The 24,770-nt window shown below is 44.1% G+C and overlaps 2 protein-coding genes across 2 annotated transcripts; one reads left to right on the forward strand and one right to left on the reverse strand.

Annotated features, from left to right (window-relative positions):
• The first annotated feature begins 80 nt into the window (after window positions 1-80).
• Window positions 81-11,965, forward strand: LOC140906062 (protein lifeguard 1-like). Its single transcript, XM_073329563.1, has 10 exons — window positions 81-179; window positions 472-706; window positions 3,588-3,666; window positions 5,304-5,357; window positions 6,791-6,881; window positions 8,742-8,779; window positions 8,863-8,950; window positions 9,677-9,766; window positions 10,727-10,774; window positions 11,623-11,965. The coding sequence occupies exons 2-10, from the start codon at window positions 505-507 to the stop codon at window positions 11,800-11,802; spliced, it is 870 nt and encodes a 289-aa protein (XP_073185664.1). The 5' UTR covers window positions 81-179; window positions 472-504; the 3' UTR covers window positions 11,803-11,965.
• Window positions 11,966-17,158: 5,193 nt separating this feature from the next.
• GATAD1 (GATA zinc finger domain containing 1) lies at window positions 17,159-23,770 on the reverse strand. Its single transcript, XM_073333969.1, has 5 exons — window positions 23,408-23,770; window positions 22,925-23,050; window positions 20,807-20,866; window positions 19,445-19,628; window positions 17,159-17,568 (listed from the first exon to the last, which is right to left on the reverse strand). The coding sequence occupies exons 1-5, from the start codon at window positions 23,600-23,602 to the stop codon at window positions 17,378-17,380; spliced, it is 756 nt and encodes a 251-aa protein (XP_073190070.1). The 5' UTR covers window positions 23,603-23,770; the 3' UTR covers window positions 17,159-17,377.
• Window positions 23,771-24,770: the final 1,000 nt, after the last annotated feature.

A 24,770-nucleotide genomic window follows, 5' to 3' on the forward strand; every position in this document is an offset into this window, starting at 1 on the left:
TATCTAATGCTGCAGCAATCTGCCAATTAAGCTACTAGAAAGAAAGATTAAAGAAATCAGGTGCAGTGAAAAAACAATGATTAGCTCTGTATAAGTAAATTTCTTCCTGTTAATAGCTCGGGCTAGTTTTATCTCACACACCAGACAAATAATCTGTCTCACACTGAAGAAAAATAGAGGTAAGTCTAGTAGTAAACAATATGTAACATTGAAAATATAATTGACTGGTAAACTCTAATGATGTGATTAATTTGCACAGGTGTGTTTTACAGTTCTGTATTTTTCACATTAACAAATTATTGATGACTTCATAGTTGTGTTTGAACCAATTCTATTGCATTCATATAGATCATGTTTTTAAACTATACTAGATTAAGCAAGAGTTTCTGGGTTATGCATTAAGGTACTTTTTAAACATTCTTGTTGTGAGGATAATGGCTACTAATAGTTCTTTTCCCAACACGCGTCTAGGTGCCGAACGTACTCAAGAGAAGGAATAAAACAATGGAGGTGGAGGTCAGACGTCGCTCATTGAGACTCAGTCAAAACAAACAAAACATTGAAAAGGCAAATGTCCATTCCCCACCAGCCCAACACAGTAAAAAAAGGCTTCGTGATAAGGGGTCCCAGCAGAGCAGTTCAATGCTAAACCAGCACAATAACGATAACAAAGATGAGTGGCAATGTCTTAAGTGTTCACAGAAAGGTAAGTGGGGAAATTCCAGAAGTGGATGTTACTTTTCTGGATGAATCCTTGCTGATTGAAAGGATATTCTGCTTTTGTTCTCAACTGGTTCATGAGGTTCAGGGTTTACACACAGGAACTAAGGAGCCCAAATTCTGCTCACATTGTTGAGATTCTGATTCCCTTGCTTACACTGAATAAAATGACAGGTTTCAACATGGTAGCCATGTTAGTCTGTATCAGCAAAAACAATGAGGAGTCCGCAAGCCACCCCACTGATTTCAATGGGACCATATGTGGAGTAACATTTTATTCAGTAAAAACAATGAGGAGTCCGTGTGGCACCTTAGAGAGTCAGAAATTTATTTGGCCATAAGTTTCATGGGCTATAATCCACTTCATCAGATGCATGGAATGGAAAATACAGTAAGCAGGAATAAATATACACCATCTTTTCATGTGTTGTATATTTATTCCTGATTACTGTATTTGCCACTCCATGCATCTGATGAAGTGGGTTATATCTCACGAAAGCTTATGCCCAAATAAATTTCTTAGTCTCTAAGGTGCCACACGGACTCCTCGTTGTTTTTCTGAATAAAATGTTACTCCACATATGGTCCCATTGAAATCAGTGGGGTGGCTTGCTGAGTTACAGTACTGCACATCTTGAATAGGAGTGTCACAGTCTGGCCCACTGAGCTCAAGAGCGAAAACACTCATTGGCTTCAGTGGGCACAAAATTATTCCTTTTTCTTTCTTTTTCTTTTTAAAGTTCTTGTTGGGAAACAAACTGCTGATATGGAAGTTTAAAAATTAGCTGCTAAATGTTACCAGCTGAGTGTCCATGGCTTAATTGCTTGACCATTTCAAATGTCACTGCTGTGGTAAGTTAGTAGCCACACTGCAATCGCAAATGGACATTTAGCTCTGTATTTTTGAATGCAGCTGTAGTTTTAATAATTGCATAAGCCATGGTTGAGTAACCAACAGATGTTTTAAATCCACATTCCTCTTCAGCATACCTTGGCATGATTACTCTTCGTCCAAATTTCCTCAATATTTTATCACCTTTTTAGAGTCCTAGAAAATAAAAATGCTGTTTCCTTCTGCCCCTCCTCAATGAACTCCAGGGCTCTGAACTTGCAACATAAGGCATGCCTGTGTGCTTGCCCATTCCCATGGAGTCTTATTTAAATTTGTGGGTGCACGGCTTCATTTCTGATTGATCAACTGCAGGATTGGTGCCCAGCAGTGTAAAGTCTCTGATCACCAATCAAACATTATACAGTAGCCTTGATGTTTCCAGATAAAAATGACCTTTGTCCAAAAAGCTTGCATCAAGGGGTTATAAAGAGAAACCGCATACAAATTAAGTAATCTGTAAGTTAAAACATCAGGGAACAGAAGCCATTCATTCTTCATTTCTGTGCAATGTAGAAAGACAAAGAAAGTGCAGTGATTTGATCCCTGTGAAAATGTCTTATTAGTTCGCAGTTTCCTGGCAGCCAGAAATGTAAGGGAACGGTAGAGTTGTAGAAAAATCCACCCATCACAGTAGCTGGGCAGCTGGGTAAGGGGTAAAGTAATGAAGACACACATGCACATACCTGCAGCCCCTAGAGGGGCTTCAATTGTATCAGACACTTGCAAGTCAGATCCCACTGGAAAATCTCCAAGCTACAAGAGGGTGTGTGGGAGGGAGTTCTCCACTACTTTATCTTTCCTCCTGCACTCTGGTTGCTGTGCTGGTGTATGTATGCTTCTACTTTTTACCTAGCTCTTACATTTCTGGCTACTGCAAAAAGAATGTCTTGTCTCTGCTACCCTACTCCTTTGCTAGTTACTGCTCAGAGCTTTACCAAGTAATTGAAAAGGAGCTGATTTTGTCAGGTGTTGTAGTCAGGAGTGGCTCACAACTGTGAGTGCCTAACTCAGGGCAGACTGCCAACAACAGGGCAGACATCCCAAACTGGTGATATGTTCTATAATTACATTTCACCAAGCCAGTGACAAATGTGAACTCCTGGATCACTGTAACAGTCTTACCATGGAGCCACACACAGTCCCCTTAAACTTTCCAGTCTATCTCGCCACTCAGTCAATCTGGATTTAGTGATAAATGGTCACCTACACCAAAAAACACAAAATATTCAGGTTGCTTCCAGTCTCAAGAGACCAGTCACTTACCACAGATCAACTGGTACCTAGCTTTTATACCAAAGACAACTCCTATAACCAATCCTGTAATAAATTATCAAAAGGTTTAGTAACTAGGAAAAAGAAATGAGAGTTATTTATAGGTTAAAGCAACCAAAATTATACACACAAATGAGTTGCAATCTAAATCCTAACAGTTATACAGATCTGTCAATTCAAAATGTCTTTCAGGGCAGACCCAGGGATAACCCATGGGGATCTCTGGCTTGAGTTTAGTGTCTCTAGCCCTGTGGAGTTCAAACAGCAAAGAGATGAAAAATCTTCATGTACACTATTTTTGTTTCCCTCTTCCAGCATTCAAACCAATGGGATGAGGCCTTTTGCACCTACTTCTCCATGGATGGATGGGGCAATTAACAAAATTTGTCTTTTATGATGGCCCACTTAATTTTTGATCGTCCTCCTGGATAGGGTGGGGGGTAGATTCCCATGCCTGGGTTCACAAGTGCAGAGCAAACATTTTCAAACTTTTCCATAAAGTAGTGATCGGCAACCTTTGGCACGCAGCCTGTCAGGGAAAGCCGCTGGCGGGCAGGGCGGTTTGTATACCTGCAGCGTCCGCAGGTTCGGCTGATTGCAGCTCCCACTGGCTGCGGTTCGCCGCTCCAGGCCAATGGGGGCTCTGAGAAGCTACGGCCAGCATGGCTTATCTAAAACAACACTTTCTGCACTATTTCCTCAGCTTTCGTCTTGGAAGTGGACTGCTTTACAACACTTCTCTTGGCAATAACAATTGGTATAATCTCTGGATTGATTTACTGGTAAGTTCTCAGTGTTTAGCTTCATATTAAACTACACTTCTAGGGAGTGTGTCCTTGTAGCATGAGTTGACTAATGCTGTCCAAAGGCTAGCTGGTGCCTTACCTGGCCTTGTGGGGAAACAGGAGGGGATGGAGACTTCCTCCTTGTACAGCTGTGTCAGGGCTCCTCACAATTGTGCTCAGAGGCATATAGAGGATTCCCACTGGGTGCAACTAGGCAAGAGATGGGGAGTAGGCAGAGCTAGCTGGATGCACTGCTCTGTTGTACCCCATAAAGTGATGTCACAAAGTACTCCCACCACCTCCCAATAGTGCAACCCAGGAGCCCAGAAGGAAAGAGGGGGGCATCTAATAGCAGAGTTTCCATGGGAGTTTGTAGAAGGAAGTTTGGAGGCTTTGCATTACAGGTTCATTTTTGCCTCAGCAAAGGATGGACAGCAAGACATCCGTTATTGTTACCAGCATTGGATGTCCCATGTTCTGCTTCCTGCCTGAAGAGAGAGAGATTGTCTGCATGAAGTGCAGGCTGATAAGCCCTGATGGAGGGAAAGGTTTGTGGTCTCTAGGAACAAGTGATCACCTTCCAAGCACTGGGGCTATGGAGGATTTCCTGTCTATCCAGATCCAGTCAATGCACAGCAGGGCCTGCAGGAGGAAGCAACAGAGTGAAGTGAAGAGGAGACAAGGAGAAAGAAGACTGGAAATTTGTCTCCACTCCCTCTAGGAGAACCTGAAGGATATTTTCACAGTTGGAAGTCTTGTTTTACTCAGCACCTGGTAGCAATTCATGTGGAGAGAACAACCTGCAAAGACCGACTGGAGGAAAAATAGCAAAGGTAAGAACTGAGAACTACTGCTCAGATCAAACCAGATGGACCTCAGACAAGTCCAAGAGAGCTTGTCAAAGAAGAATACAATCCTCACTGGGGATTCCATGCTAAGAAGAGTGGATAGAACATTCTGCAAGGGGCAGAAGGACAGCAGGACAGTTTGCTGCTTCCAGAAGCAGAGATGAAGGATGTCACCACAAGAATAAATAAGATTCTGAGGTCGGCCAGAGACATTCCTTTGATGGTGATCCTCATCAGCTGCAATGACACCATATCAGGCACCATTCCACAGATCCTGGAAGACTTCAGGAAGCTGAGAAGGAAACTGAAGGAAAGGAATATCCAGGTGATCTCCTCAGGAACCTTCCAGTCCCTTGAGTGAGAGAAGAAAGAAGGTGAAGATATTGGAAGTGAATCTCTGGTTAAGTAAGGAGAGAGAAGGAGTTCTGTTTAGGGCCTTCCATGGAGAATGAGGGCAGGATTTGGCATAAGTGTGAACTTTTACCACATCTGTCACTGCTCTACAACTCATCTTTGCTATTTAAATTCTTCGCTTTTTGCCTGTTTGTCTTCTGTGAACTGTTGGTGTAAACAGCACTTCCTGTAAGTTCAAGCCGTGTGTGTGAAGTAGGACCATGTAAGGAAAGCAATGCTAAATACAAATAAAGGGCCAGTTCCAGTCAGTTAAACTCCTGCAACTCCACTGAGGTCAATGGAGATGCACAAATATCACTGAGAACCAAAGCTGCCCAATGTATTTTGCAAAGCCATAGGTGATTTGTAGCAACCACTTTTGTCTCTTACTAGGAACATGCTTCAAGGATGGCAGCAGAAGAAGCTCTGGTTTTGGCTTAAACTTTTGTAAGTAACCAAAATGACTCACCAATCCACTGTGTTTCATTAAACATGATCTGTGAGATTATTAACAGTACAAGCAGGTATCCGTTCCCAGGCTGAGTGTGACCAGTATTGCTGTCACATCTCTTGATAGTGACACAAGAAGTGAATCGATTACATTTTCCCCTCCGCTTTCTTTTCTCTGTTCCCCATCTTCTTCCTTCCCCCTCCTTTATAGAAGGCTCAGTCCTAGGATTTCCGTGTGAGTCTAGCGAATAGAAATGCACACCGGTATGCTCTGTATGTGTCTTAGTTTTCCGATGGCATTATTTCATTTAGTGACAATTTATCATGGATCTTTACCCTTTGCATAGGCAAATTCACTCAACCACACCAGGGAGTTTGTCAGTAGCTGGTGTGTAGGCACGCATATGCTACATACCACCAGATTGCTGGCCTCACCCACCGCACTGGAACACAAGAGGTGGGCAGCTACACTTGCTTTGTGTGGAGATCCACTGCCCAATGTATTCATCAGAATCGCAATACTACTGCAGTGGAGTGTCCAGAAGAGAGCTCCAGCCTGGGGAGGGGTCAGGTGGGCTTGAGCTTGGGTGGTTAGCCCAAGTCTCTGCTGGAGCCATAACAGCCACACAGCTATTTATAGCACTCTAGCTCAAGCCCCACTAGTGCAAGGCTATCTACCTGCGTCGGGAGCCTCGCTCCCAGCTGCAGTGTAGACATACCCTTGGTGGGGAGGTGGAAAGAGGAAAGAGTCCCATGTGGGGTGCTTAGATATTACAATGATGAGAGCCGTATATGTATGTAAACAAATGGAAGTGGAGGTAGGGGGAAGAGAGATCTGAGCAGATGTTAAAAGAGAGATGTCAGAGGCAGTAGAGAAAACAGAAGAGGGCAAGACACAAGTGACACAGTTTATATGTGTAAAACCCATCATCTGGGTACCTACAGGTGTTGCTGATCAAAAAGTGCATAGACATAAATGAAAGCCACTTTTGGAAAACTTGGCCCCAGCAACATTTTTTGCTAGGGTCTGTATTTCTGCACAACTCTATAGTTCGAACAACATCTCAGCTCAGGCAAATCAGATAGATAATGCGCAAGTCATCTGATGCACTTACAAACATATGATGATATTCTAAGAACAGGTAAATCCTGACTACCCCTCTGATTCAGGGATTGTAGCCAAAAATCAAAATTTCACCAAAATAAGATTCCAACTGGAGAGCCATTATATATTTCAGCTAATGTTTGGCTTTGTATAATTAAGAGCCTGGTGCAATAACAAAAAACATATAGACAACTAAACATTGTATAGCTCAGCGATTCAGATGTAATATTTGTATGCTATGTTTTAAATAGTGGAAATACTAACAACTGTCATCAACTATATTTAGCCAAAATATTAATGTCAAAAATGTTTAATTTGTTTTTAGTCCAGCAACTATTGGTCTGCTGTTTATAATTGACTACTGTGGCAACAACTGCAAAAAATTCCCACTGAACTTAATTTTACCGTTGATGATTGTAAGTATATTGTTGAAGTCTATGCGTTTTCCCTATCATTTTCCTTTAATATGTTTTAAGGAACTACCCAGGTTGTCTTCAGATGCATAAACGTGAACATTTCTCTGAACCAAAATGGAGTCCAAAAAATGACTCCTATAATTGTCAGGGAGTCCAAAAAATGACTCCCTGACAATGCCACCTATTCTGGAGGATGGAACCTGCTGAATAACATGGAATTTGTGTAAATTTAAAAGGGACATGGTGTGCCTGGGGAGGAGGTGGAACTGTGCGATTGCAGGAGAGTCTTTATAACAAAATTAATAATCTTAGCGCCTTTCTACACTTCTAATCTCTAAAACTCAAGTTGCTTTACAAAGGAAAGTCTGATTTACTCCCCCTCTGCAGTGTTCACTAGCCTATTGTGTCATGTATCCATTAATCACATGCTGGGGCAGGAATAAAACCCATCTACTGCCTGGCATCAGGGGAAGCTGAAGGGAAGAAAGGATGAACGATTTGGTGGTGGTCAGATCATTCAATTGTATCCCACCAAGTTTTTGTCTCTGGAGCATTCCCTCTATTGCCATGTCCTTTTTGGAGATCAAAGAACCCCACATTTCCCTAACCTTTGAGGTTCCAAGTTGTAGCTAGGGTGACCAGGTGTCCAGTTTTCGACTGGAATGCCCAGTCAAAAAGGGACCCTGGCAGCTCTGGTCAGCACCACCAACTGGGCAATGAAAAGTCTGGTCTGCTGTGCTGGCTAAGGCAGGCTAGTCCCTACCTGTTCTGACATCCCACTGTGCCCCGGAAGCAGCCAGCGGGTCTGGCTCCTACTCGGGGGCGGGGGCACTGGGCTCCACGCACTGTCCCAGCCTTAAGCACCGGCTCTGCACTTCCATTGGCCAGGAACCAGCCAATGGGAGCTGGGGGGGCAGTGCCTGCAGGTGAGAACAACACGCAGAGCCGCCTGTGTGCCTCCACCTCGGAGCCAGACCTGCTGCTGGCCACTACCGGGGTGCAGCACGGTCTGCGGTGCCAGGACAGGCAGGAAGCCTGCCTTAGCACCCATGTTGCACCGCTGACTGGGAGCCACCGGAGCTAAGCCCATGCCCCAACCCCCTGCCCCAGCCCTGAGTGCCCCCCCAAACCTGGAGCCCCCTCCTGCACCCCAAGCCCCTCATCCCTGGCCCCATCCCAGAGTCCGCACCCCCAGCCGGAGCCCTCACCTCCTCCTCCACCTCAACTCCCTGCCCCAGCCTGGAGTCCCCTCCCTCACTCTGAACCCCTCATTTCTGGCCCCACCCCAGAGCCCATACCCCCATGTTAGAGCCATCACCCCCTCCCGCACCCCAACCCCAGACCAGTGAGAGTGGGGGAATGCAAGCCACCGAGAGAGGGGGAATGTAGTGAGTGGGGTGGGGGGGTGGGCCTTGGTGAAGGGGCAGGGAAGGGGGCAGGGCTTCAGGGAAGGGGCGGGGCTAGGGTGTTCGGTTTTGTGTGATTAGAAAGTTGGCAACCCTAGTTGTAGAATGTATTTTTTCCAAATGTGCCTGTAAGAAAATGGCCTGTGGACTTCTTAGTTATTCCTATTTCACTTGATTATGATGCGAGCATGAAGAAGGATCATTGTGGAATTGCTCAAATAGTTTAAGGTGTAAAGTAATAATGCTTTAAAGACAATGACTAGGGAGCTGATTTCCTTAGAGATCTTCTATATGCTGTGTTTCTTTCCCATCATCATCCTGACCATTTTTTTTCAGTATTTCATATCAGTAATATAAGGAACTGAAATAAAAATATGCAACATTTTAATAAGGGACATTCTTCTCCATCTCAAAGGAAATGGTCTCTCTCTCTCTCTGTTTTGGATTTTTTTAGACTGTTATTGAAGGGCTGGTGCTTGGAGTGGTTTCATCGTAAGTCTTTTTCAAAAATTTTCTTTAATTGTACTTTAATTGTGCATTCCATTTAAATAATATGTTGTATGCTTGGATTTTAGCTTCTTTGCTGCCATGACAGTAATGCAGGTTGGAGGAATAACAGCATTTGTGACGGTGATGCTAACTTGGGTTGCTCTAAAGTCAAAAGTAAGTATCATCTCATGAAATATTTGGCAAAAGAACAGTTTGAATAGCCAATATTAGCATTCATTTACCAACAAAATTATATTAATTTATATTTTTGAGTCACATAGAGCTCTGGTGAGCTACTTTTTTACTCAGCATCTTACTTCAACTATTGGCTTTTCTTTTGGTGCAAGGGATGCGCATATTAAAAAACAAATCTGATAATTTGACTGACCTAAAACCTGTGGTCCTAATTAATTTATGCTATCCTCCCACAAAGAACACATCTATCTACCCACACATTTTGCTGCTCTAATCCCAGTAACCAATGACCGATTATAAAACCCAACTACACTGGTGATAAAATGCAGTTCTCTCGGCATGTTTTCTATGTGAAAATTCTATCATTCACATGAGCAGATACTAGAATCTCTCCCACAGGTGCTAGTGAGTGCTAATGTGTGTACAATAGCAGCTGGAGGCCAGGTTAAGGACCTAATTAAAATCAAGACGTGTAGTACTTAGAAATCAATAAAACGTATTTCAGAGATTTATTTAGTTTAATCCAAGTCCAGGAAATGGAGCAGAAGCTTAAACCAGCCTTGGTAATTTCAGGATTGTACCAGCTGTATATCATTGATTCAAGCTTACTAATCACTGTCCTTAGAAAACATGGTAGCATTCGCAATCACAGATGTGTTGTTTAATAGCAACTGAAGACAGTCTTATTGTATTTGTTGTTCTCAGTTGAACGTCACTTGTGAAGCTGTGCCCCCCTGGAGTGTGGTCTCAATGTTGGTCATCTTTGGAATTCTCTGTATCTTTAACAGATCACCTGTAAGTAATTTACTTAGTATTTCTCATGAAAGCACACAGCGCCTTTCCAGAATAGCCATGGCTGTACCATACAGTACTTATACCCAAAATGTCTACACAGCAGCTGGAGGTGTAATTCCCAGATTGGGTAGATTATACATGCACTAGCTTTGCTCGAGCTAGAACCTAAAAATAGTGTGGCCGCAGTGGCTCGGGAAAGCTGGTCAAGTACAGTCCCACCCACCGCCCCAGGCACATACGTGGGTGGCTAGCCTCAGCTGCTGCCTGTGCCATGGCAGCCATACTGCTATTTCTAGATGTTACCACAAGCAGAGCTAGAGCGTGTAAGTCTACCTTCCCACGCTGGGAATTACACCTCCCAGCTGCTGTGTAGATGTATTCTATATCTGGCATCGGACAGTACCAGTAACCTCAGCTCTCACTACAGCAAACTACAGCAAAATCCTCACTGCGGAAAGGAATGATGAGCTATGCACAAGGAAGAAGTGCCACTGTGTGACACAAATTGTACTCCTCTGAACATTGTTTTGTTTAATCAGCTGATCGGTAGATGTCCTCTGTATGTTTTTCCTATTTCAGTCCTCTCTGAGTAGCAAAAAACAATGTGTTAACAGGTATCCATAGTCTCTTCTGGATTTACAAGCCAAGAAAGGCTGTGCATGTTCCCAAAATGAAAAACAGAATACCGTGGGAGAGAGTCTAAATGATCGCACCTGAATGAGAAGCTTAGTAACAGATATATGAAGTGTATTATTTGCCAGTTATGGATTAGCATTTGTTTTAGATCAGCTATGAAACAGTTCTGCTGGGGCTTCTTTTTACTATGCCAGAAATGTCCCTTTTAATGCTGACATTGGTTTAAATGCTATAAGGCCTGTAACTTTAACTTGTTCCTATTTTCCTATTTGTCATTTTGCAATGATGGTGAACACAAACATATTTCTTCACCTTTTCTTATAGACACTACAGCTAAGTTATGCTTTGTTTGGAACGCTGATCTTTGCAATTGTAAGTAGAATATTTGTATAGCATTCTCTCTCTCTTTTTGAAATAAGATGTTGTCACCATACAAACTATTTTCTTTGGCCAAAATTTTCAAACTCAGTTATCTAGTATGAGGTTCCATAATTAGGCACCTAAATAGTTTTGGCCTGATATTTCAAAAGTGCTAAGCACTCTCTGCTCTCATTGAAGGCAGTGGCTCTGTAGATGCTTAGCACCTCTGTAAACCAGGCCACTTTTACCTATGCCTGTTGTGGAGAAATGCAAAGTTTCTTCCCCAGCAATTTTGTCTAGGCCATTTAGTGCTTGTTGATGAATGTGTAATTTTGCTGTGAAAAAGCAGCAGCGGTCTCATTAGTGGCAGTGAGGCTGCCTGAGTGCTCTAGTAGATTGCAGTTCCTAGAGCAGGTGGCTTGGGGCACGTGATAGTGGGCAGTTCCCTGTGGTTGGGGTTAACGAGGCCCAAGGAGCCAGAGAAGTTGAAAGGATCAGCATTAAGGGGGAAGAGATCATTAATAAAATAACAGAGGCACAAGAAAACATTTGTAAATTGCCTTTTCTTAAAGCATTTTGCCAAAAAAATATGAATGACAGCTTAAATTCTGCCCTACAGTCTTGTTACTAGGACTGAGGTCCCTTTAGGAGAAATAAACCTTTGCAATTATGATGTCCACAAACATTAACAAATGCATCTGAGTCCCTGTCACAGTTACCGTCATAGAATGTTGCACGGTAGGTTTAGTCCCAGGTGTGCGCAAGTGCTGTATATAAACTTTGTATTTTGTATAAACGTTGTAAGACCCAAAAGAGGGGAAAAAAGGTAATTAAGGTTTTTCCTTCCTTGTTCTTGTAAGCATTTGATGAAGACACAAGTTAGAATCAGAAGAGAATCCACAAAGGATCAAGAGCCCATCGATTATGCATTGAATCTCTACATAGACATTGTAACCCTTTTCTTCTTTATGCTGCAGTTAATGGAGCAGCAACAAGCTCTTATTTTGGGGTGGCGAGTTGGTAATCCTCCCACATATTGAGAGAAGTACACTACGTGGTGAGACTGACTTTTAGACTGAACTGTTTTTATCCATATAAGTCCCCTGCTTCTTGGTCCCTGTGGAAAGGGGGCGAGGTTACTGTTGTGGAGATTGTTAGCGTGGGAGTGTGAAAAACACTAGTACAGTGGTTTTTTGAAACTTTTTTTTTTGCGGACCACTTGAAAATTACTGAGGGTCTTGTCGGACGACTTAATGATCTTTCCAAATGTTGTTTGTACTGTTAGCTAACTACTGTATTGTAAAGTACTTTGCATAAAAGTGCCATATAAAAAAACCTTAATAATTAATGATTTTTTGTTTTACAAATAAACACACACAACTCATATTTTAATATCTTACCTTAAAAGTCTTACCTTTCTAATGTGATGGATGTGCTTTCTCTCCCTTGCCGTGGCAGCCCCCAAGCTGGGGCTGGGAAGGAGGGGGGGTCTCTCCCCCACCATGGCAGCCACCGCGCTGGGGCTGGGAAGGAGAGCAGTTTCTCCCCCGCCACAGCAGCCCCCGAGCTTGGGTGGGGAAGGAGGGCGGTCTCTCCCTCCGTGGCAGCCCCCAAGCTGGGGCTGGGAAGGAGGGTGGGGATCTCTCACACTCTTCCCCACTGCAGCAACCCCCAAGCTGGGGCTGGGAAGGAGGCGGTATCTCCCCCGCCACAGCAGCCACAGAGCTGGGGCTGGGAGGGAGGGCCGTCTCTCCCTGGCAGCCCCAGCCCTGGAGCTGGGGAGAGTCGCCTCTTTCTCTGGCCGCCACAGCCCTGCAAGTCCCAAGTTTCCCTCACTCCCTCTTTGTACCCCACTGCCCCATCCCACCTACTCCCTACTCCCCCCAAGGCCACCACCTCACCTTACATGTGCATCTTCTCCAAGGTCCAGGAACCTAATTAGTGAAGACACACCTGCACAACTCCACTAATTAGGTGGGTGGGCCTTCATTCTCTTGTGTGCAGCCTCCCAGGCACGCACCTTAGAGGGAACTATCCGTGAACCACCTGAATGGAGCTCGCGGACCACTGGTGGTCCATGGACCACAGTTTGAGAACCTCTGCACTAGTAGATGGGTTGACACTGAGTGGGATGTTGCGGTGGAGGGGGAGTGTCCAAGAAGATGTGGGATATCAGGGAATAAAAGGGTATTTTGTGGGGAAAATCTATGTGATAACTTATGGAAGGCCATGAGGCAGGGGAGGGAGAGAGCATGAGCCCTCTTAAGAGAGGATCACTTGGTGTTGGGTGGTTGTGGGGGGTATTCTAACATTTGTGCGAGGGTATTCTAACATTTGTGCAAGTCCCAGGGAACTGGAGGCTAAGGAGGGTCTTTGCTTGTGGTATTGGCAATTAAATTATTAGGATGCCCTTTTGCAGCCTGCCCTGGAAATCCTTATTTGGGTGCCCAGTGGCATCCTTTTGGTGGCTACTTTAGGGTGGCCAAGAGGATGAAACAATGCTGTCATTGATGGGGACATGGAGGCCTGGCGAAGAGGTTGAGGCTAAGACATCAGGGGGACTTTGGCATTGCAACACCATTGAAATAAATAGGAGTCAGGCACTTAGAAAAATCCCATTAGCTGCCTAAATACTAGGGCTGTCAATTGGTTAAAAAAATTAATCGTGATTAATCACACTCTTAAACAATAATAGAATACCCTTTATTTAAATATTTTCAAATATATTCTTTTCAGTTACACCACCAAATACAAAGTGTACAGTGCTCACTTTATATTTATTTTTGAGGACATATTTGCACGTAAAAAACAAAATAAATAGCATTTTTCAATTCACCTAATACAAGTGCTGTACTGCATGAAAGTTGAACTTACCAATGTCAAATTATGTACAAAAAAATAACTGCATTCAAAAAATAAAACAATGTAAAACATTAGAGCCTACAAGTCCACTCAGTCCTATGTCAGCCAATCACTCGTATTCTGTAGTATCCGCATCTGAGTGTTTCTCTTTTAAGACTCCTGAAAGCATGCTCCGTACCTCATCCCTCTGATTTTGGACTACACTTCAGACTCTGAAACCTTGGGTTTAGTGCTATGGCTTTTTTTAGAAATCTCATATTGGTACCTTCTTTGCATTTTGTCAAATATGCTGTGAAAATGAACATGCGCTGGGTCATCATCTCAGACTGCTATGACATGAAATATATAGCAGAAAGCGGATAAAACAGAACAGGAGACATACAATTCTCCCCCAAGGAGTTCAGTCAGAAATTTAATTAACACTTTTTTTTTTTTTTTTAAACAAGCATCAACAGCTCAGAAGCATGTTCTCTAGAATGGTGCCCGAATCATGAAGGGGCATATGAATGTTTAGCATATCTGGCACGTAAACACCTTGCGAATGCCTGTTCTCACTTTCAGGTGACATTGTAAATAAGAAGCAGGCAGCATTATCTCCTGTAAATGTAAACAAACTTGTCTGTCTTAGCAATTGGCTGAGCAAGAAGTAGGACTGAGTGGACTTGTGGGCTCTAAAGTTTTACATTGTTTTGATTTTGAGTGCAGTTATGTAACAAAAAAAAATCTACATTTGTGGATTAAACTTTTAAGAAAAAGATTGCACTACAGTACTTGTATGAGGCGAACTGAAAAATACTATTTATCTTATTTTTACAGTACAAATATTTGTAATAAAAAAACAATATAAAGTGAGCACTAAATACCTTTAAAAACCTGTCCCTAGATGACCACCGGGGGATGTCTTAGATTATAGCTGACTGCCTGATAATTTTTAGAAGTTTTATGCCATGGATTTATACGAGGCGAATGAAAGGTTCTTTGCCTCCAACATATATTCTGCAACTTCTCCGCTCAGCAGATTTATTTCACATGGTGGACATTTTGGTTAAGATAAGCTGCCTTCACTGTGTGGCTGATTCAAATACCCCCCAGTATGAGAAAACTGCTTCTTCTTTTATAGATAAGATTATGAGAATTCAGCCTGCAATGCCTGTGTAGTGGCAGGGTAATAATAGAATCATAGCAATGTAGGGTTGGAAGGGAGCTTGAGAGGTCACCCAGGCCAGCCTGCTGTGCAGAGGCTGGACCAAGTATACCCTCATCATTGCCGGCAAGTGTTTGTCCAGCCTATTCTTAAAAACCTCCAGGGACAAAGATTCCATAACCCCCTTGGAAGCCTATTCCAGAGCTTACCTACCTTTATAGTTTAAAAAGTTTTTCTCATATTTAACCTGATCTCCCTTGCTGCAGATTAAGTCCACTACCTTTTGGCCTACCTTCAATGGACATGGAGAACTGATCAGTCTTCAAATATGTTAAGTTGTTACAAAGAAGACCGAGGTCCCCCCTCAGTCTTCTTTCTTGAGACTAAACATACCCCAATTTTTTTTTTTTAAACCTTTCTTCATAGGTCAGGTTCTCTCATTTTTGTATTGCTCATCTGGATTGTATCCAATTTGTCCACATCTTTCTTGAAGTATGGCACCTGCAACTGGACATATTATTCCAGCTGAGGCACTAAGTCCTCTCTTCCCAGGTTTCAGTCTCTCACGGAGATTCTGGAGTGGTGGGAAGCACTGTGCTCTAGACCCATGACTTTTTAAGATGGCAAAGGCCAGTGGGGAAAAATCTGACGTAATATTAGAGGGGACCGTCAACACTCTTTGGGAAGGGCAAAGTGCTAGCATTCTATCTACATACAGCCATCATGTAAGTTTCTTTTGGGTGTGGATCTTCCCGCTGTCACCCAAACATTAGATTACTGCAATGTCCGGGGGGGCTACATCTTAAATGCATCTGGAAACTAAAGTTGGTGCAGAATTTAGCTACCTGTTCAATAAATGGAGTATCCTGCTACAAGCACAGTGCTCCATGATCTGCACTGGCTGCTTATTCATTTTTGGGTGGAATTTAAGATGGTATTATTGAGCTATTAAACACCCCCCCCAAAAAAAAAAGAAAAGAAAAAAAAATGTAGGTCCTATGCACATAATAGATCTTGTGCCATTCTGCTGTATTTATGGCTACTAGAGTCCCCTCCAGAGAAGTTGGAGCTAGTGGCCGAGTCCCTCAATTTTAGAATTTACTCCCCCACTTGGAATATTCCCAGCAGGTTGACCTTGAGGGCATGCTGCAAACCTTACCTGTTTTCCCTAGCATTTGGAGAGGGGGAGAGTGGAGGTTACACTTTGTCTGGCTATTGCTAGTTAACTGTTAGTGGAATTAAGGGAAGTGTGATTATTTTAAATTTCAAGGGTACATACCCTTGAAGGGAATTTTTTTAATTGACTTCTGCTTTTCCCCACCAAGTTAAAACATGTCTCTGGAGCAGGAGTCTTGTCTTTGTCTGTGCTTGCACAGGACCACCTGAGACAATACCTCAACATTGACTGGGAGGTTTTGAGTGTTACCATAATATAAATAAAACCATGAAGGACCTGCAATCTCTGAAGCGTGTAGTATTTTTCCCCCATGATCTAAGGAGACTGTAAAGTGCTTAAGCGGGGTAAAAACGTTAGTATGAATTTATTAAACAGATTTTCTGTTCAGTGGACTAAATATAAAAAAAATCAGTATTTCTCAGGTTCTAAGATCTAAGATGCTGGTGAAGGCTTTTAAATATTTATATACAAAATAAGATTTACTGATGGTCAGTTATTAATCTTGATGTTTAAGTACCTTCCATTTCTTTAGTAATTGCTTTGGAATTTGAGGCATATGAGTTTAACGTAATTAAACTGTTTGTTTTTCAGAAGTCCATTTTTTACTATTTACCTTTTCATTCTTATGAACTATCAATAAGTAGTGTACCAAAACTCAGCAGAGAATTTAAAACCAACCCAAGGGCCTGATCTAGCAAACAAGTACAAAAGGGTTACTTACATCATGCTTGCCTAGTCATGCCTCAAGGCTGTCTCTGTTTCTGCATCAAGTGATGTTGCTCTGCTCAACAGGTTTTTGCAGGGAAGGTGACAGAGTGGCAAAAGCCAAAGAATGGTAGTTCTCGAATAGGTCTCCTTCTCTTATGCAGTTTTACAGAAACTCGTATAACTTCACCCATTTGTAAAATTCAGCTCAGTACACTCGATGCTCTCTCATTAAAACCTTGAACAAACGTGTGCAGAGCATAGCCATATTGATGAACACTGGTTTTAGTCTTTAAAGTCAATGGCAGGGAACAAAAATACACTACCGTAGCTATACAATATGTTGTGTAGGTAGCGATGGCTCCTAAAATACTGCACGTAGTGCTAGTCTTCTTTTGTAAGAGACAGTGGCAAGATTAGAAGACTACAGGGACAGCCCACTTAAAGAAATCACTAACTCATGGCAGGAGAGAGGAAAATACAAAACGTGAGGTTCTCATACTCAGGCAACGGTGACAAAACAAGTGGCTTTAATTGGAGCAAGGGAGGGAAACAGAAGCATCAAATAAGAAAATTTTCTTTCAAAAGTCAGAAATTTTAAAAAAATCACCACCACCATAATCCATATGGCCAACCAAACATTTTAGAAAAAAAATTCTTGTAATAGATGTACAGATGAAGGCTGAGAATACAACTAATATACTTTTAAATGGTACTCAAACAAAGATTATAAGTTGTTGGTAACAGTTTCCTTGATGGAGATTGCAGGAGTAGGTCCGACATGAGTCCAAATATAGCCTTTTTCTGGTCTAGTAGGAACTGTGGGGAAGGGAGACGATCGAGATTTGAAATATTCTGAAGGTGCATGACAAACAAATTCTAAGTATTCCATTTTCCTTGGAAGATCTTCTTCTGGTCCTAAAAAACAAAGTAACATTTTTACTCCCGAGGGCATTCTGCGCCAAAAAATTAAAAATTCTGCACACAATATTTTAAAATTCTGCAAGTTTTATTTGTCAATAAATAAATGCAGAGGCTCCAGCATGGAGTGGGGCACACAGGCCACTGGCTGTACAAAGGTGGGAGATCACCCTGCAGCCTCTCCATCTCCCCTCCCCCGGGACACGGACTCAGTGGTGAGGCTGCACTGATCCTGACACAGTACAAGGCCTGGGCCTGCCACAGAAACACCCTGGGGCCCTGCCCCTCTGCACCTGGCCTGGTCTGGCACACCAGGTGTGGGTTAGGCAGGCTCAATCAGGCAGGATTAGGGGTTAGAGGATTCTGTGTGGGACAATCTGGGTGAAGGCAGCTCAGGGGCGGGTCTAGGTGGGGGAGGATCTGGATGCACAGAGGTTCGTTGGTGGTGGTGGTGGGTGTTCCAGGTGCAGGGGCAATGGGACTCTGCAGGATCTTCCAGGTGAAAGTGGTTGGGGCTCAGCAAAAGGGTCTGGGTGTGGGGGTCTCCGCAGGGGGGTCTGGGTGCAGCTAGGTGGGGGTTCAGGTTGGTCAGGGGGTGGGGCTCATCAGGGTGGGGGTTTGAGTGCAGGAAGCTCAGTGGGGGGTGGTCTGGGTACAGGAGTGGGGGTCCAGAGGCAGGGAGTCTGGGTGCAGGGGGGCTCCAGATGCAGGGGTTGAGGTTCCGTGGGGTGGGGTTCAGGTATGGAGAGCTAGGAGGGTTCTGGGTGTATGGGATGAGGCTTGGCGGTGGTGCCCGGGTATGGGAGGTCCAGATATACAGGGTTGGGTAGATGGGGGAGCAGCTCCCTCTACAGTGACCCCCTCCCCCTGCTGCTGATGGAACTATGGGAGCAGGAAGCAGGGGAGGATGCTGAGCTTCCTGCAGCTGGGGGAGGTTTCTGGGCGTGGGTCTGATACAGCCCCAGCCATTCCTTGCAGGGGAAGAGGAAGTCCTGTCCTTTCCTGCCTGCAGCCCAGCTGGGATTAGTAGCTGATCCCAGCTCAGGGTAGGAGCCACTGGCTGGGTGTCCCCAGCCGTGCGGTGATTTACCTCTCCACCAGCTAGTCCAGGTGCCTGAAACGATGTACCTGTGCAGCTAGGGAGTGGTACATGACTGCTCTTGCATCCTCCCTTTGCTTCCCTGTCAGAGTCATTTTTCTGTGGGGAAGCAAAGAAATCTGCAGGGCACATGAAATCTGCTCACACACAGTGGTGCAAAATTCCCCAAGGAGGACATTTTAAAGCTTTATACATTATATATAACGGAACAACAGCCAGCAATATCTGAGAACACTACTATTTCAATCGGAAACTTTTAAAATTTGTTCCATTCTGTGTTCAAATTGAAGCATTCTTCCAGTAGTTATGAGTAGAGCTCAAAAAAATATATGTAATGAATTTAGCTGCTCTCTGTGCTTGAACTGCATGTCCAGCTCATTTTTCTCAAATATATTCATACTTGATGTTTGTAATAGAAACTGTTCTGGAACTGTCACACAGGCCTGTATAGTATGTTGCCTACTTTATCAGTCAGGACTAATATCCCTAGGGCTAGATTCTGATAATTAAGTCCACAAGCCCACAACAATAATCACAAGGCTGTGATTATTTTTATGCATGTAAGTAATCCCATTCAATTAAACTGGACTACTCACACACACATTTATTCCTGTGTTCACAGGATCTGGGCCTTAAAACGACATGAATGATGGTCAGGGAGAACAACAAAGTATTCTATAAACTACACCACAGTTAGGCATAGTCTATACAACGGGTTTTTTTGTACCAGTGTAGCCATGTATACAGGTTATGATAGGAAATCTTGGCGCTTACCTATGATATAGGATGCAGGGTCAAAACAGTCTTTGGGACTGGCTACGGTAGGAATGAGCCATGTTAAAGCTGCACTCTTTTCACAGTATTGGTCCTGAATAAACCCCCTAATCTGAGCATAGTATGTTTTTCCATCCTGCTCATCAACCACTGAAACAACATCTCCAATTTGATAGTACACTCCCTGGAAGAGATACAGATAATTACTTTTTAAAAAACCTGATTTTACTAGCAACTGCCTGGAACTTTCCTCAGCTTTCTTCAGGGATGCTTTAAATACCAAATTTCCCTCCCTTAAACCATTTATTTGTAGGCACAATGATAAACTACACCCTTCTCCAAGCGCTCCAACAATTCAGCCTTTCAAACCAAGGGAAAGGGATGCTGTAAAATTGAATTATTCTTCACCCATAGTATGGTCTGTGCATCACCACCCACAGCATGCATCCGATGAAGTGAGCTGTAGCTTACGAAAGCTTATGCTCAAATAAATTGGTTAGTCTCTAAGGTGCTACAAGTACTCCTTTTCTATCCTGCAGAAGTGGACACTGCCTCATTAACACGAGTACAATTCTTCAGGGCACCACAAGAGCCAGTCTACATGCTGTCCCCAACAGTTACATGTGATTCTAGACTCTAGAGCCAGAAGTTGTGGATTACTGACCAAGGCCTTCCATACACATGGCAGCACAAAGAGTAACTAGCCAGCAAACAGGTTTTTGGTAGCGTCAACCGGTCTTTGATATAAATAAGTTATCAGTTAATACTGGTTTTGATTTTTCCCTTTGGGAAAAAAAAGATAAAGAACACCCTCAGTTTTTAAAAAATACTATATATGATTGAGCACTGTCCCAGACATAGACACTGCTACAAATAAAATAACTTAGACATCCTATTAAAGAAGAAAATATGAGAACATACATTTATTTTCGTAGACGTGCTAGACGCACCAATATATGCCCTCTACTTAAAATAGGACCCACCACATTAATTTGAACTACTGCTGAAAGTAAATGTCAATTTTGCTTGGTTCCCAGAGTAACAGTGAAAGCTGACACTTTTTCATAAATTCACAAGTGTGTTTTTGCAATTTTTTTTCCAATTAAAAAGCTGGCTCTCTTTACACAATGTAATGCTTAACCTCTGGAGAGAAAAGAGATTAAAACTTCTGGGGTAAACAATTTTCCATGATTGGGGGCAGCAATATAATGATACAACACACTGATGCTGGGATTCCCCAAGAATTCAGTTCATAAAAGAAAGAAAACTTTTTGTAAATAAAGTCCTTTCACTATCTATCCGCGATAACTTTTGAAAGTCTTAGAGGAATATCATCTTTTGCTCTGTATAAACCATAAATACCTTATGAAAGATGGATTCTGCTGTAATTATAGTGGATACAGACTCAGGAGCCTTGATGGGCTAAATAAACAACAACATAAAAACAGTTAGAAGTTACAAGGGTAGAAAAATTCATGAAGAAAATGTTATTGTATTCTAGAGAAATAGGAAAGAAAATTCTAGCAAATCTAAGATACTAAAGCACAATCTTCACATAAAAAAGAATGGACAAGAAATTAGAATTTTTCTAAATATGTCCATTTTATAATAAAAATTGAGACAATGACCCCACTAATGTTCATTAACTCAAAAATGAGGTTTTAAAGAGAAAGGCTGGTTATAAACTTGAATGATCAGTCTTACTGTTAAACATGAAAGCGGGGGAGAGGAGAAGAAAGCACAGGACCCTTGAGAACTCAGTTCAAACCAGGAGACAGAATGACCCCTTACACAGAGACATGTGAGCAAGTTTGTTTACACTGTTCAGAGCTAGGAGCAATCCAAACCTGTGTACCTGATACTGCAACCATATCCTATCCTGACTAAAGGCTGATTGCATGAATGAAGTTGCAAAAGAAACTACAACAGGGTCAAATGCACATGTCATCAGAAATCAGGGTGGATTAAATTTAAATCAAAGCAATTTTTAATAATTATTTAAATTACCAAGCAGGAAACCTTTGTTTAAATAACTGATTTAAATTGTTTTGTATCTGTACTTAAGGAAGGTTGATTCTTGCTTGGCAACCAAACATGGTTATTGGCAACTAAATACACGCTGTACACTAAATTTTGAGCTTTTTTGCTAACCAGGAAGATTATTAATTATATATCTTAACTTATATTTATTCATTTTATTGTGTTAGAAAATGGTGAATAATGCATTTATTAGATGATATTTTTTAACTTGCAATTGCTGTCAAACTCTATTGGGATGGAAATTCAAATTAAATTACAAATGCACAAAAACAATATTATTTTTTTTATTAAATAAAACTACCTTAAATGTGTTAGATTTATAAGAAAAAAAGTTTGTAAAAACTTGTTTAATAAAAGTCAATTGTAAATACAAAACATGGAAAGTATTATCTGTAGTTAGAGAATTTAACTGACTTGTTTGTGGTCACTGTGTTCCCCAAGACTTTAGAACTAGCAGATCTCATCATCTCGCAGATTTTGTTAATAGATTGGAAGAGGAAAAGAAGCCTTCCTGCTTTTTCAACTTCTAATTGGTTTCTTAACTTTGCATGACCTCATATTGAACTGAACTAGCTGAATAACTGAATTGAAGAAAATATTCTCTCTGCAACTGCAGAAGAGGCTACTGCTGCCAAAAGCTAGTTTAGAATTTCAGCAAATTCTGGTTCCAGATGCTTAGCCAGTGTTTTCCACCAGTTCAATGATTCAACTTTATTTAAAACTTAACAGCAGACATATTTTTCAATATTATTTATTTTAAATTATAATAATTTAGTGCATTATCATAGGTTGTCACTTTCTATTTTGGATTTTAAATTACAGATTTATTTTCAAAAAATAAATGTGGATTTAACTGAATTTTTTTTTTTTTTTTAAAAAAGGCAACTGGATTTTTAAGGCATCGATTTTTATCCACCCTGGCAAAAATGAAGGGACTGACCCAGAAATTGGGACAGCTGAGCTGAACTCAGTTGGGGTTTAATTTGGTTTTCTGCAGAAAATGAGTAATTCTTTGGAGAAATTACTAATATTTCTGCAGATCTGGATTACCTTGACATGTTGGGACACTGCTTTGAGAAGACTGCAACACCAGAGCTGTGTGCCAACAGGAGTGGCAGAACACACTACTCCGGGTTAGTCTACACTAGAAGCGCCAGAGCTGCGTAGCTGCGGTAATGCAGCAGCAGCGCCTCTGGTGAAGAGGCTGGATGCAGATGGGAGAGAATTCTCCTGTGGGCATAATAAATCCACCTCTGTAGAAGGCGGTAGCTGTGCGGGCAGGAGCAGCTCTCCCGCTGACATAGCCCTTAGGTCAGTGTAATTTATGTGGCTCAGGGGCCGGCTTATTCACCCCCCCAGTGACATACGTAGTAGCTTAGACCAAGCCATAGCCAGTATAATTACAATGAGCACAAGACATTATAGCCACAGTCACCTTACATTTTTTAACTTGAAAATATGTCTTCTCCCTTTGCCTTTAGTGGAAACTTTCTTTTCAGCAGCCGGCGCAGATTTGTATTTTGTGTTCCTCAGCCGAGCAGACCTCCTGTGGATCTCCTGTTTGCTCTGTCCGGCGGACAATGAAACGAGAAAGCGGGGGAAGGAGCGTTCGCGTTACGGGCTGTCACCGTTCACACCCTCAGTAAATGGGCTCGCCATAAAAATCGGGTTAGGCCCGACTGCGACGCCCCTCGCTCCCCGGGCGCGCGCAGCGGCTGCCAGGCTTCCCGCGCAGCTCGGCACCCGCGGGAGTTCCCCGAGAGGCCCCGCGGCGGGCGCTGCAGCAGCCGGCCCCGCTCTTGGCCCGCCGGGGGCAGGAAGGCGCGACGTGGCGGTGTCACGCCCCGTGTAAACCCCCAGGGAGCCCCCGCCTCGGGACCCCGGCCCCTTCTCGCAGCACGAGCGGGCGCCCGGCAGCCTGACCTGCTTGCCGCCGCCGCCGCCGCCCCCGTTGCTGTGCTGGGCGGCGGCCGAGGTGGTGGCGAAGGGCCCGGGCCCCGGCGGCCCGGCGCGGCCCGTGCAGTTGTTGCAGAGGATCTCGCCCTGGCCGCCCTTCTTCCACATGGAGGAGGAGGTGCTGCGGCACACGCTGCACGTGGGCTTCAGCCCCAGCGGCATCCTCGGCGCCGGCCCGGGCCGCGGCCCCGCGCAGCCACAGCGAGCCCGGCCGCCCGGCCTGGGCCGCCCCGTTCCTCCGCCGGCCGGGGCGGGTGCTGCTGGCAGCGGCGCCGCGGAGCAGCTAGGGGGCGGGAGGAGCCGAGCGAGCCCTCTGCCGGCTACGGAGCCGGCTGCTGCGCCGGTACCCGCCTCCCGCGGCCCGGCCCCCAATCCCCTTCCCCCGAGCCCAGCTCCGCCCAGCCCGGCCTGGCACCCAACCCTCCCCCCGCTGTGCCCAGCTCCGCACTCAACTCCTCACTGCACAGCGTGGCTTGGCGGCACACCTCCCCCCACAGCCCAGCCCAGCCCTGCCCGTCCACACACACAGCCTGACCCTGGACCCAACTCTTCTACACACAGGCACAGCCCAGTGCCCAGCCGCATAGCGCCCAACCACCCTTCCCCCGACCACACACAGCCTGGCTCAGCACCCAGCAAACCCCACCCCGCACCCAACCCCACAGCACACAGCTCAGCTGCACCCGTTCCACCGACCAGCCTAGCAATCCCTCCCCCAGCTGGGATCCAGAATATGGAGGCAGCTGCACCCACCCCACTGTCTTTCTAAGATGTACCTCCCCCCCCCCCACAATAAAAAAAAGTTGGGCCCACAGCAAATGGAGGAATAGACTCCATCTTATTCTGCCTTTTTGCTGTCTTGGCTTTGCCGCTCTGACCCTCTCCAGAACTCTGAACCCCTTGGCCCCAGTCCGGAGACCCCTCCTGCACACCAAACCCCTCATACCCAGCCCACACCCTGAACCCCTCATTTCTGGCTGCACCCCGGAGCCTGCACCCAAAGCCCATACCCCCTCCCACACTCCAAACCCCTTGCCCCCAGCCTGGAGTCCCCTTCTGCACCCCAAACCCCTCATCTCCGGCCCCACCTCAGAGCCCACACTCCATCCTGCAACCCAACCCTCTATCCCAGCCCAGTGAAAGTGAGCAAGGGTGGGGGAGAGTGAGCGACAGAGGGAGGGGGAATAGTGTGAGTGGGGCGGGGCCTAGGGGCAGAGGCAGGGCAAGGGTGTTCAGTTTTGTGCTATTAGAAAGTTGGCAACCCTAAACCTCAATGCCATGATTTCTTATTTCTGCTGTAAATTACTTTCAACCTGAAGAAGAACTCTGT

Source organism: Lepidochelys kempii, chromosome 2 (assembly GCF_965140265.1).
Source record: "Lepidochelys kempii isolate rLepKem1 chromosome 2, rLepKem1.hap2, whole genome shotgun sequence".
Classification (NCBI taxonomy): Eukaryota; Metazoa; Chordata; order Testudines; family Cheloniidae; genus Lepidochelys; species Lepidochelys kempii.

Bases quoted from the DNA above. Each gene is read 5' to 3' on its own strand.
- GATAD1 (XM_073333969.1), bottom strand. From the start codon at position 23,602: ATGCCGCTGGGGCTGAAGCCCACGTGCAGCGTGTGCCGCAGCACCTCC. The intron at 23,051-23,407 runs GTCAGGCTGCCG...TCCGCCGGACAG, and splicing joins GCGGCGGCGGCGGCAAGCAG to AGCAAACAGGAGATCCACAG. The intron at 19,629-20,806 runs GTATTTATGGTT...TATCTCTTCCAG, and splicing joins CAGAATCCATCTTTCATAAG to GGAGTGTACTATCAAATTGG.
- LOC140906062 (XM_073329563.1), top strand. From the start codon at position 505: ATGGAGGTGGAGGTCAGACGTCGCTCATTGAGACTCAGTCAAAACAAA. The intron at 707-3,587 runs GTAAGTGGGGAA...CTATTTCCTCAG, and splicing joins TCTTAAGTGTTCACAGAAAG to CTTTCGTCTTGGAAGTGGAC. The intron at 9,767-10,726 runs GTAAGTAATTTA...CTTTTCTTATAG, and splicing joins GTATCTTTAACAGATCACCT to ACACTACAGCTAAGTTATGC.